At 37.6% G+C, this 13,542-nt stretch overlaps 1 protein-coding gene across 1 annotated transcript in view; it reads right to left on the bottom strand.

The window, feature by feature from the left end:
- The window catches only part of LOC139447195 (uncharacterized), a 467,168-nt gene that overhangs the window by 142,910 nt on the left and 310,716 nt on the right, over positions 1-13,542 (bottom strand). Inside the window, exons 19-20 of the mRNA XM_071228411.1 lie at positions 5,988-6,150; positions 3,021-3,081 (exon numbers count right to left, since the gene is read on the bottom strand). Coding sequence (XP_071084512.1) covers positions 3,021-3,081; positions 5,988-6,150 — 224 coding nt within the window. The remainder of the gene's footprint in view (positions 1-3,020; positions 3,082-5,987; positions 6,151-13,542) is intronic.

The following is a 13,542-nucleotide window of genomic DNA, read 5'->3' as shown; positions in this document are numbered from 1 at the left end:
GTCACTCTTAGGTTGTATACATTATCTCCGGCTAATGCCACTGCTTACATATTCAGGATGCTGGCAGGTGAAGGACCATTAACTTAAAAGATGTTAACAGGCTTAATGTTACACATACAAATCCTAAAAAGCAGGAAATATTTTCCTTCAAGCTACCTTTATATACACATGTGCATTAATTAAGCACCACCTGGTTAAAAATCCAATTCCGAAAAATAAAGACATACCCTGATCTGAAACCAATTCACTTTTGGGTTGAGCTTGGCTGCAAATTGAGCGCTAGACACCCTCCAATCTCAAAACCTGAATGAACTGATGCAGGCACTGCAATATGTTTCTTTGTTTGTTTCATGTACTCGGCAATAGTCCAGCTGTATGACGGCGGACTATAAATAATAAAGTCTGGACCAGACAATCCAGTGATTGACATCATGATCATTCATCCATGCAATTGGGATACAATGACATGCATCAAACAAGTCAGCGAGCCTGACCAACCAATCCCATTAGTCGCCTCTTACGACAAGCATAGTCAGTCACCTTTTATGGCAAACATGGGTTGGTGAAGACCTATTCTACCCCCGGATCTCCAAGGGTCCGCTGCAATAGTAATGGCAGGGGATCCCAATGTTAAAAAACATGTCTGATCAGGAGGAGATGCCCCGCAAAGCCATATTCACTGCACTATGTGACAGTCCAATTTGTGATTTGTTCAGTGTATAGATACTTTGCTGCGCTGCTGAAATGAACGGTTTTAGATGTCTTTGCATAATGCCAATATATCGGTAGTGATTGCTAGCATCAACATCATTATATGCATGATTGCATTGTAGAAAATTCCCCAAAATTTCAGTCGGACAACCGGACTGGCAACATTGCAAAGTTACCAGACCAGATAAAATGTTGCAAGTCCAGAACTTTCTTGATTAATGAACTAAGTAACAAAAGGGTAAACAAGAGAATAATAATAAACTGGTGGATTGTCAACTTCGCAACTATAACTCCTGTCCATAGGGTGTCCAACCTTTCAAAAAAGATCCTCTCGGACTGTGGGGCAGGTAGGTATTTTCAACACTGTTTATGGTCGTGCCAGGCATTCTCTGTGTCAGTTTACTACTCTTTTGTCAGGTTTCCAACAATGAATCACACTTTTCATATCTTTATGTAGCACATATCCGAAAAAGAGGGTGGTTCAGAATTAATGTTCAAGTGTATGATATACCTCATGCCATGCAGCTTAATTACATCTTCCGGGTATCCCAGTTTGAGAAAAAAAATGCCCAAATGCATTAGAGTGTTAAGCCAACAAATTCCAAAACATTTTTCTTTAGCTTCCTAAATTAGAAAGTTATATGTGCTTCCAGTCTATTTAGTTAACTTCCCAAGGCAAGAGAGTTAACTGACTTTAAAAGTCCAGTTTCCACCCTTGCCAAACGAGGCTGGAATTACTGGGCTCGATCGTAGCACCACCAGTGGCTATTACCAGTTATGTCCCTTCTAAGCCTCTCCTATGGACCAATCAGTTGCCACCTCTCGTATCACTTGTGTTTGCTTCACACAAAATGGAGGCGCCCGGTCAGGACGATCTGATCGATATTCAATCGCTATATTGTCATAAAACGGGTCTTGCATCGCGAAATCCATCAAATCACGTGAGCACCTTGATTAAAAACATGAAAAGATAAGGAAAATATCTGCTGACAACGAGTTGGCGGTGCACATACTTTGCAAATCCTGCAATTGCCCGAAATCTGCATGACACTATACGAACCGGATTTCGATTTCGGTGCGCGATTTTGGTTGGACTATGCATAGACTCAGTAGTTCAGCCAAAATGTAACTCCAAAATACCAGCCTAGTTCAGCAAGGGTGGAAACTGGACTTATATAGTCAGTTAACTCACTTGCCTCAGGAAGTTGATTTAGTTGGATTTAGAAAACACAAAATATCAAGCTTCTAGCTACCTTACTGAGAATTTACTTGTAAACATTTTTTTAACTGATTAGTGTCATTTCTTTTAAAATAAATAGAAATGCTGTTACAAAGTCATGGAGATGTATGAATGAGTGACAGCACAGGGTTTCAGATTGGTACCTGTTATAGGACACCAACATGTGTCCATCTTCCCGAGGCAAGAGAGTTAACAGACTAAAAAAGTCCAGTTTCCACCCTCACCGAACCTAGGCTGGAATTCCTGAGCTCGATCGTAGCCCAACCAGTGGCTGTTACGAGTTATATCCTTTCTATGCTTCTCCTATTGACCAATCAGATTCAACCTCTCGTATCACTTGCATTTGCTTCGAACAAAATGGTGGCGCCCAGTCAAAACGATCTGATCAATAATCAAGATCTATATTGTGATAAAACGAGTCTTACATTGCGAAGTGCATCAAATCATGTGAGCACCTTGATTAAAAACATGAAAAGATTTAGAAAATATCTGTTGACAACGAGTTAGCTGTGCACATGCTTTGCAAATCCTGCAGTCGACCGAAATCTGCATGACACTATACGAACCGGATTTCGATTTCAGTGCGCGATTTTGATTGGACTATGCACAGACTCGTTAGTCCAGCCAAAATGTAACTCCATAATACCAGCCTAGTTTGAAAAGGGTGGAAACTGAACTTATATAGTCAGTTAACTCACTTGCCTCGGGAAGATGACATGTGTCAGAATGTGTCCAAGATTCTTTTCAAAATGAGTTATAACATATAAAAAATAATGAATTGTTTTAAGAATGTCCACATGCCATTTATCTCTAACAACATCTATGCAGTGCTTTATTATGTATGTACTCCTGAGAAGACAATTTGCAATAAAACTTATTGTTGATAACTCATTAACCAATTGTAACTCTCAAACATTACGATATACTTAAATGTATAAATTAAATTTACAATTAAAGTGTGATGAATATCCCAAACACAGTGTCCCTTGAGCTTATCAGTAGCATCATTTATATGGTGGGATCAATCTTTCCTACATTTAATAATGTTTAACATCAGTACAAACCATACCTGTACTGGCTGCGTCAGATATTATAGCCACTAACTTTTTGCCTTCCATGAACATATTTCTCTGAAAGGAAAAGAAATCTATATGAAACATGCAAAATATGTGAAATTTGAAATCCTGTGTTCCCTGTGGCCTGTTCTTAAACTTCACAATGACTCTCATATCTGTCCCTAAAAACTAACTTGTGTACACACAGAACTAATTGCAACACTATCATTTAGAAACAATTTAAATAGTGCCAATGCACTGTAGCTCACCAGGTACAATCAATCTGAACTCAATGTTATCTTTGTGGCTGCAAACTGGCTGAGTAATGGGAAGTGTCTGATGAGAGGGCAGGATGATCTAAATGTAAGTAACTTTTACATGTTTCAAACACCATCACCTCATATGGTAGTTCATATGGTGGCAGCATCAACAAAAGCCAAAGTTTGTTGCAGATGGTGAACAAAAGTAAGGCATAATCATTATCTGCATCAAACTTGTTCACTGTGATATTCTTAATTTAAATAATTTGTAGTAGGTGCCCTCTAATAGGCACCCAGTGACAGCAGAATAGACTTAGGGCAAACGTCAGATGTTTACTGCATGTTTACTGCATGCGCAGTGCAGTGCAGTGCAGTGCAGTGCAGTGCAGTGCAGTACATTCTCTCCTTCCAAATGCCACCATGAATGTCATCTCCATTGTGATGCTACATGTCCAACCAAACATATCAGCTTCGTTAGTCTTGTAGTTTCTGAGATGATCATATACTAAACAGTTTCCACAACTGTAGAACTTAGTTCTACTCACTTTCAAATGTTTCAGATTTTTCAAAAATTTATTTTTCCAATTTTATTTTTTTAATGTCACTGATATTAAGAAATCTTAATTCTGTTGTGTTACTATATACGCCACTTTTGTTTTGTCTTGTAAAATATTGTAAGAAATAAACGATGATAAGGGAGTTAATTATCATACAATAAAACACTGTAGGGACAATGAGGGGTGCAGCTAGGGTGAGACAACGTCAGTTGGTGTACTGTCTCTGAACTCTGACCCGCAGTTCGAGTTGCATGAGGATTGTGCCGTGTAATGGCAATAAGTTGGTGAATCACATTCGTCAGAGCTATTAACATGGGTGTCACGAGTAACAGTGGCTGATGGGGCATGCTCTCTGAGCTGAGAAACATTTTCAGGAGCTGTCTATTATGTCCATGATGACGAGACAAACGCACCTTCCCCCATCCCCACCCCCACCCAAAGATGTAGGGCTGAGGATGAGCCATGAGCATGATGGTCCCTCCTTCCTGTTATGTGAACTGGTAGATCTATCACCTGTTTCAGTATAGGACGCACTGTCCCAGTCTCAATCATAGGATCTTTATCTATTTGCATCCTCCTGTTGATTTACATATTTTCTTCAGATTGTTAATATATCATGCAAAATCATTTCTCAAACATAGCTGACACAGACATGGTTAGAACCTGTGATAATTCACTCATGCTCAAGGGGTTGTAAGGAATAGAGTTGGATGTAGTGGACCAAACTACCCATCAGACCCAGGCAGTGGACTGGGGTCCCACGACCAGAGCTAGACGCCTGCACCTTAGTTTTGAATGGTTGGGTGTGTGTTTCTCTGATGAGGTCAAATTACCACTTGCTTATTTTACTTGTTACTTTTAGAATAGCTGACATAGATGACTATATACAGTCTATCAAACTCGTCTTTGGAAAGGGCCTTTCAATATCTGCAGCTAGATTCAGGTGAGCATGAGTTCTTTCTTCATCCTGGGCTTACTGCGGATCCCTAATCTGTTTTCAATGCCACATCCTGAGCAAACTCCCAATAGCGACAGAGAGGTTTTGTCCATCCCTCGTCCCTTCGTCCAAACTCCCAAACTATCAAAAGGCATCAGATCACCATTAGGATCAGAAATATGATAACATTTTCAAGATCTGCCCTCGAAATGACATTTGGCATGGATGAACAATGTCCATTTAAATACCCCCACAGACTGAGTTACATAATAAAGAGTCAACCTATTTTCATTGTTTTGTTAATTTATCAATAATTATATACATTTTGATGCTATTTTTGCAATAAGTTTCTGTGTTTGAAATAAAATGTATAACGATGAACATTCAAGGATATGTTTTATGATCATCCTAGTTCACTGGGTTTATTTGCTGTGCCAGCTTCACTTGGACTGGTTCACGGATCCTTCCTTTCATCTTGCTGCTCTCCCTTCCAGAAAAGAACGGGAACAAGTCTAGCTAGACAAGACTAAGCTAACCTGTCCAAATAGCATGGCTAAGTCTAGCAGGCAAAATGCAAGAGCTCAGGGAACCATTATTTGCTTTTAAGTCTGGGCGGGATGATTATATTCCTCTCTGCAGTGAGTCAAAGTGTGTCTTTGATTAGTTATGAAAAAACAACGAACAAGGCCAGTTTTCATGGGCGAATATATAAATGCTGTAGCAGTTTAACCAGTCCCGTGGACCCACACGTCTCATTACCGGCCCTGGCTCTACTTTACTGCGCAAAACCAGTAAGTACTGGTAACGGAAACAATGTTGCTTGGTTTCTGAGCAGATTTTTATTCCAGACGCTATGCATCAGACGATGCACAAACAAATAAGCCCTGATATAAGCTCACTTGATTTTCAGTCAGGTAAGCGACAAATGGATGAATAATGTCCATAAATTTTAATAAGCATTAAAAGTTTGGGAGCTATTTCAGAAACACCAATGCTGGTAATGTTTTAGATTCTGAGAGATTGTGGTCACAGATGTCCTTTAAATATAAAAGCATAACATGGACAGATGATAGGTGTTTCACCTTTGGTTAAGGTGAGCAATAATAACACAGAGAACAAGGTTGATTTTGTACACATTGCCAATATATTTTACAACTTAATTATTATGAAAAGTATTAAACTTCCATGTGACTCCATTGTCTTCTTTCAAAATGTTGTTTGTACTACCTCTTTCACATTGAGACTCTCGAGGAAAGAATCCGAGTCATGGCCTCTTTGTTCATACTGTGGCACGTCTCTCTTTGTCCGTTTTACAACACGACCCTTGCGTCCAGTCATCTCAGCCACATTATCAGGGCCTCCGAGACGGTCAATAATCTCATCCAAAGGGCTGAAACAAAAGAATCAATTCATATTTGTTAGAGTGAGTGAATTAGTGAGTGAGTTTGGTTTAACGCCGCTTTTAACAGTATTCCAGTTATATCACAGCGTGTCAGCTTAAAGGAGCACTGATCTAAAGCAATTCCCCGGGACTGGTTATTGTTTTTTCCCCGTGAGTACCCGGATGATACAGTAGAAATCTAGACTAGATTTCGACCTGTGCTGCGCAATTCGTAACAGCATTTGTCACTTTTATTGATAGTATAAGGGCATATGGTCACATTGATCAACAAAATGAAATACAGTTTTGGAAATAATAAGGAAATTATAGGTATCTTTGTGGGTAGCATCGGTAATGGTGACAAAGTTTTGATAAGTCACTTACTTGGTAATTGTGCGATTTTCGTTTACACTATTTTGACTTGCAGCACAAAGTAAATATTTCACCTGAGCATGGCCTATTTTACGGTGTTTATATTTTCACTTAGGAAATTTATTAAACGCCTAAATATTCAGTTATTTTACAAATTGACTGAAAAATATGTCCATCTGTATTATTATGACAACGAATTCCAAACAATTTTATGTTTAATATCATCACCAAGAGACTGAAAATGTTACGATGAAAAGTATATTTCTAATATTGTTTGGCTTCAATCCTACATAATAATCATATTTCCAAGCTTGGATTTGTTTGGATTTGTTTGGATATGTTTGGATACAACATGTCATAATCATATCTGTTAAACGTTATACAACTTTTGATCTTATGTGAGATTAGTAATGACATGAAAGTAAATAATTAAGAGTATTTTGGCACTATTTACCACGAAAAGACCAAATCATGAGCAAATTTAACTAAAAGAATTTCAGTCATTTAAAGTGGCTACTCTTTATATTTAATTTCTTATCTTCCTTGTCTATAATCATATGACATTGACTATGAACTTTGAACAATTAAACAAATATTTTGTTTTCCCATACCGACCTACGGTTGTCGTAGAACAAAGACCGTTTCGAGAATAGAGGGCCTCATTATTATAATTTGAACTAATATACATATGTACATAATAGTACAAGGTATAAATGAATTTTGATAAGTGTTTGTACAAGAATATGAACTTCGAATTATCTCGGAAACATGCGCAACACATAGGGTTGGAAATTTTATAATTGGTCTGGAACTATCTGACGGTAATTCAAAACAGGGAACAAGATTTCGTCAAATGAATCATTGAGCCAGGAATGCAACAATTTTAATGCTGACAAAATGAATAAACATATCTGGAACAGAGATAGACTGTTCATGTGGACAATTATATGCTACGTCTATTGCCAATGAAGTTTATCACCCCATGTTAAAGCATTTGTTTCATATAAAAGATAGAAGCAAAATAAATGGTACAATTAGTTGTTATGAATTAGCTTTACCTCTGTGACATATCATGCAACTAAATGTGAATATGTTTTTCAAATAATCAATTACAGTAATTAACCTAGTGTCCTTATTTATACACAATTTAATTACGTATTGGGGTACAATATATAATACACATATACACGGAATGATTTCTTATTTTGTCAATTGAATCATAACCCAAATCAAACGTGAAAATAAAAGTAGTGACTAACTTTATGATCAGGGTATAAATACTCAATTGTATCTATTAATCCTAATAGTATAACAATAAATCCTGTGTATTTACTGAGCATATTTAGATACAACCAGATCTACGACCGAGTCATATGATCAATCAAGGAAAGTATATTACGAGCTCGTAGATTGAATTAAAAATGTGCTATCACTCAAACAAAATTTTCCGCTATCAACATAAGCCTAAACCTGGGAGAAATAAAGTTCTGTTCTGCTGTGAAGACGCCGTCATGATTAGTTGGCGCCAGTCTAGACAGTCCAATCAATGTGAATATACAAAACGTGATGTTACTTGACCAGTTGATGACACCTGTCAAACTCAAAGTGCCCCTAGTCCTCCACCCACCATGTGCAATACTTGAGCGCACTTGATTGTTTTATTTGCAGTTATATCACTGTTAGGCTGAGTGATGAATTTACATTTTGTTGTTTTTGTTAATGATCGTTTCCATTTTCAACGTGGTAACCTTATAAGTGACTAACTTTTTTATCATGATGAAATGAAACATATTAAAATAATCAGAGGGACTGACGATCGCATTTTTCGCATAAATGTCATGCTCGCATTAATTTCATGATTTACTGAAGATAGATTTGAACATTTCTGAGCAACGATCATGTTTGGGTAAGGGAAGTAATCTTGTCTCCGTTTGCAATTGGATTCAATCGGACGAGCAGTTCCGAGATCGCAGCTTGACTGTTCCGTACGGCCGAAAGGCGGCATCCATGTTGTTCACGCTCAGCTGTTCACGGGGCCTCATTTGTCTGTATTCTGCTTATGAGCCGGGATGCGCATGAAACACGGGTGTCAAAACGAATATATGTACCAATTATATGTACGGTCAATTAGCCAGTTCAAGAGACAATACCCTGGTTCTACCACCTTTAGGTGTAATTACGTTCATGCCCCTGGTTCACGGTTCGTCTGATCTCCCGTCATAAAACCACGATGTTTATTCACCTGGAGCCTCAGACGCCGACTTCCTGTGTACATGTACGTACATGGCAATAAATGGTTAGACAGTTGTTTGACGGAATCAGTGAATAATTATTGACACAGTGATGTAATTAAAATTTGTCACTATTCACAACTCCTATTTTGATTTTTCTATTGTTCAGCTGTATTTTCGATCAGTTTTATATGTATAAAAGATCTTCTCTAATATTTATAAACCAAACCTAAAAACATTATACAAGAACAATTGTGTTTTTAAAACGTAAGTTTTCTATTAAAACAACCATGCAAGTAAGATTTCAGCCATATTACTTTAGTTACTCAACAGATTTTACATCTTATATGCTGCAAACGCAGCGAATGTAATGCTACTACGTCACAGCTGCCTCGGTAATTAAGGGCTGGAATGTTTTTGTGAAGGCAGTTAGAGCAGACGAATTCCCCCCCTAGCTGTATAATGACGGTCGCTAACCATATGTATGTATTTTTCATGTTTTTGGCTTGATTTGATTGTCCTTTGGTGAAAACAAATGTTCAATTGTGAAAGCAAACCCTTTTCCCCTGAACGTTAAAAGACAGGAGACTTTGTTTTTGTCTGAAATATAAATGTTGAAGTCGTTTATATATTCGGAAATCCATATTATGGTAAATATTTATTAAATGCATGTCCTGTTTCATCTTCCCGAGGCAAGAGAGTTAACTGACTAAAAAAGTCCAGTTTCCACCCTTGCCGAACTAGGCTGGAATTCTTGGGCTCGATTGTAGCGCCACCAGTGGCTATTATGAGTTATGTCCTTTCTATGCCTCTCCTATTGACCAATCAGATTCAACCTCTCGTATCACTTGCATTTGCTTCGAACAAAACAGTGCCGCCCAGTCAAGACGATCTGATCGATAATCAAGATCTATATTGTGATTAAACGAGTCTTACATCACGAAGTGCATCAAATCCCGTGAGTACCTTGATTAAAAACATGAAAAGATTTAGAAAATATCTGTTGACAACGAGTTAGCGGTGCACATGCTTTGCAAATCCTGCAGTCAACCGAAATCTGCATGACACTTTACGAACCGGATTTCGATTTCGGTGCGCGATTTTGATTGGACTATGCACAGACACAGTGGTAGTCTGCTGATAATCTTTCGTAAGAAAACAATTACAGTAAATTTTGAAATAGTCTGCCTATCACATACAGCAAAAACAAAAGTCCATACACAGTATCAGTAATTGCCACGAACATGAAATAAAAATGTGACTTTGACGATATAATTCGCGTATTAGTTAATCCGTTTGACCTTGCATGCTCCCATGACCCGGAAACGGTAGACGATAAATCAACATGCCACATGCAAGTTTCTCGGTATCTTTTATTTAAACTTCTGTTGATATTTAAGAATCACCATTCAATGTTACAGTGAATATAAATGGTACATAATTCATATTTCTGCGATGTACACGCTGATAAGTTTCACTACAACAAGTGTATATCCCACGTAATACGTCTATGGATATCGTCGATCAGCAAGATCACCCTCTACAACAGGTGCGCGAAAATTGGCTTGACAAAACTTGTTTCAATATAACATCTCCGCATTGCTGAATATGATAGGGTATATATCAGCAATAAAATGCTACGTACATATTTTCGGTGTTAGTTCCACATTACATTTGGGATAGTTTTCCTTTCGGGAATACATTCATAGATTCTAGCATGATTTTAGAACAGTTTCACGAAGGATTTCTAAATTTATTCCAAAAATATGAAGACCACCATGATTGCGATTGATGATAGATTTGTAATTGTTTAATTATTTACAGCTGTTTACAAGTTTTAAAATTTTAAGTTATATTTAGTAATTATTTTTTCCCCACAATGATTGTGTGTGTGGACAGTAAATATTGGTCTTTGCATCAGCACAGTGTAACTGATCAAACTTCAATTAGCCTATTATCTTTAGTTTAAACATATTTTTTCAACAATTAGTATCTTTCACTCTGAAAAACAACTATGTGAATAAGTAACTCTCTGATGTCATTTTAATTTTAGTATTCCATGAATAATGAATAAATCAGATCCTTAACATATATACATACATGTACTAAACTCATATGGACATTAATCTTGTGCATTGTGTTTTGTTTCCGAATAAAACAATTCTGAAATATAATTTAATAGGAATATGATACATTAATTACAGCAACAGTACCTGTAACAGTACATGACATTTTTGTTTGTTTAATCACAAGAACCATGGTGGCACATAAGCTGGTAAGCTAGCCATATGTTTCTTAGAAAATGCTATCTCAGTCTTCTGGTTGGAATGAAAAGAAACATGCCTGTGTACATGTTTACCCTTGCCAGATGTATTTTTTCCAGTCAGCCAATCCATTTCTTTTGTTCACCTTACCTGTATGTGGTCTATTTTATACATACAGGTACTGCTTCCAACCTGTTTTTCCTTTGTATGCAATCACAGTATCACAACTTCCTCAGCTGGTGTGTATAAAAGTTCCCCTGTCATCATGAAAAAAGAATGATAAAGGAAAGTCATGTTTTCATTCAAAAACATATCTGTCTTTCCTTGAATACTTTTTGTCTAAGTGCCAGAAATGGCAGTTTCATAAAAAAAATTAAAAAAAGATTTTCATAAGGACTTTTCAAACCATGTGACAAGTTAGGTAGAATTATAACCTTCTAAGCCCTCATTTCTGAGGAGTCCATATTTTTCACATTTTTATATATTTTTAGGACAAATTGTGATCCGTGTAGATCTGCCTGTTTTGTTATGTAAAACAAATTCTTGTCTTAAAATGAGAAAAGGAATCATTCAGACGAAATCTTTTTATCCCATAGATTTACAAAAACCAGTTGAAATGTACAGTGGTGACTTTTAACAACGCGTGTCGGTCTGACGTTGATTAATGAACAATTTGCCTACTCGTATATGCAAGGGGCCGACGTATGGTTCCTGTAGGAAGTGACAACTTGGAGACGATGGCTTGCTGTATATACAGTTTTACTTTATACATGTCAATATATACATACAAAAGACACTATGTGCCAGGTCAGCACATAGTGGTAGTGGTTGTTGTCTAGGTGCCCCGGAGCACCCAGCCTAACCCTAGCTAGGCTAAGGGTAAGACCTTACTTTTCTCTCTTTTCTCCTACCTCAATCTCTCTGGACCAAGGCTTATATAGCCAAGGTCACCTGACATTTAGTAAGTAATAAAAATAAATGTAAACAGTAAATCATCAGTGACGTACTTGCACATCCTGTTCAGGATGGCAGACGGTCCATGTACACAAAAATGGGGATTAACAAATAGGATTAGCATCTTATAAATAACAGCAATTAAGTGTTTCAAGGCATATAGATGTCATGGCTCCAGGGTAATGAGCCTTTGCAATCAAATGTTCTTCAGACAATGGATGTCGTAAATCAGTCGCTATGACAACTTCCCTCCGTTACGTGAAGCTTGGACCCCAAGGTTACACGAGTCCAAATTGATATGTGTGAACTTTTTCACCAAGGAAAACAACCATGCAAATGTGATCAAAATCAGTTACATGAAATCCTTATGCAAAAAATATATCTATGCAATGACGGTATGAAAGTGATCATCTAGCCAATTTGAATTAGTGCCAGTTTGAAAACTAACCAAGTGATCTTTGTAATGTGCAATTTCACTACAAGTTAATTACCGCTTTGCACAGTGAGTGAGTGAGTTGGGTTTAACGCCGCTTTTAACAGTATTCCAGTTATATCGCGGCGTGTCAGCTTAATGTGGGAGGAAAGCCCGGAGTGATGCAGGTCTCAGACGTTCCGCTTTGCACAGATTCAATAAATATATCACTGAAGGTTCTTTGAATTCAGGAGTCTGGCTTGGCGGTGCGACTCAGTACCAAATAATGATAATGATTAATGTCATAAAAAGTACAAATTAAACATCTCAGCAAATATTTCGCATAAAGAAATTTGAAACCAGGAGTCTAGCTTTACCGCGTGACTCAAACGGTACTTGTGGGTACTATTGCCCTTTTAAGTACAATGGGTGCTCTTCCCGTGTCTTTGACGGAGCTTGCCCAGATATTGTGGGTGCGATGCCCAAGAAAAAAAATCCTTAATTCCGACATCAAAACTCTGAAATGCTGAATACTGCTGTGCTGTTAATTACTTAATACTGACATACAATAAAACATATGTGTGGGGGTGGCTCACCCAAGAATATCCCTAATCTGAATTCAAAGTCCTAGACAATACATTCAATTTTGTACCAAACTGTGCACATTAACAACTTGTACCAAATGACAAATTGTGTCGTTTAGATTTTTGAAATTACGAGTTGAGCTTTAAGGTGTGACTCGATAACCCTACAGCTTAGGTTTGTCTGGGCCCTAGCTGCAACTCTATGTCTGGCGTGGCCTGGAGATATTTCAAAGATTCCCTACACAATAACTTCAAAGATCTAGCTTGACTAAAGATGTAATTTGGAGTATATTGCACACATACAAAACTGAATTTTGGAAAGACACGTTTTGGCATTAATATACTGGCTTTGATTAAACATACCTGGTTGCACTATTCAACAGTCACACAATATATATCCTTGATTGAGTCCATGTAAGTAAACACAAATTAGTAAGTCCCAATGAGATATCTTGTACACAGTGTCCATCTTGTAGGTGCCCGTGAGGCGGTGTCTGTATTGTTCAGGGTCTGCATGAAGATGGCTGTGGTCGGGTCTCTGTGGGATAGGCGTGTATACTTCTTTTCTTAGGTCATGTGCAGGA

This window comes from Haliotis cracherodii, unplaced genomic scaffold (assembly GCF_022045235.1).
Source record: "Haliotis cracherodii isolate W230 unplaced genomic scaffold, xgHalCrac1.p SCAF_7, whole genome shotgun sequence".
In the NCBI taxonomy this organism is placed as follows: Eukaryota; Metazoa; Mollusca; class Gastropoda; order Lepetellida; family Haliotidae; genus Haliotis; species Haliotis cracherodii.
Note: the sequence above shows the minus strand (reverse complement) of the source record. Positions and strands in the feature narration are given on the sequence as shown.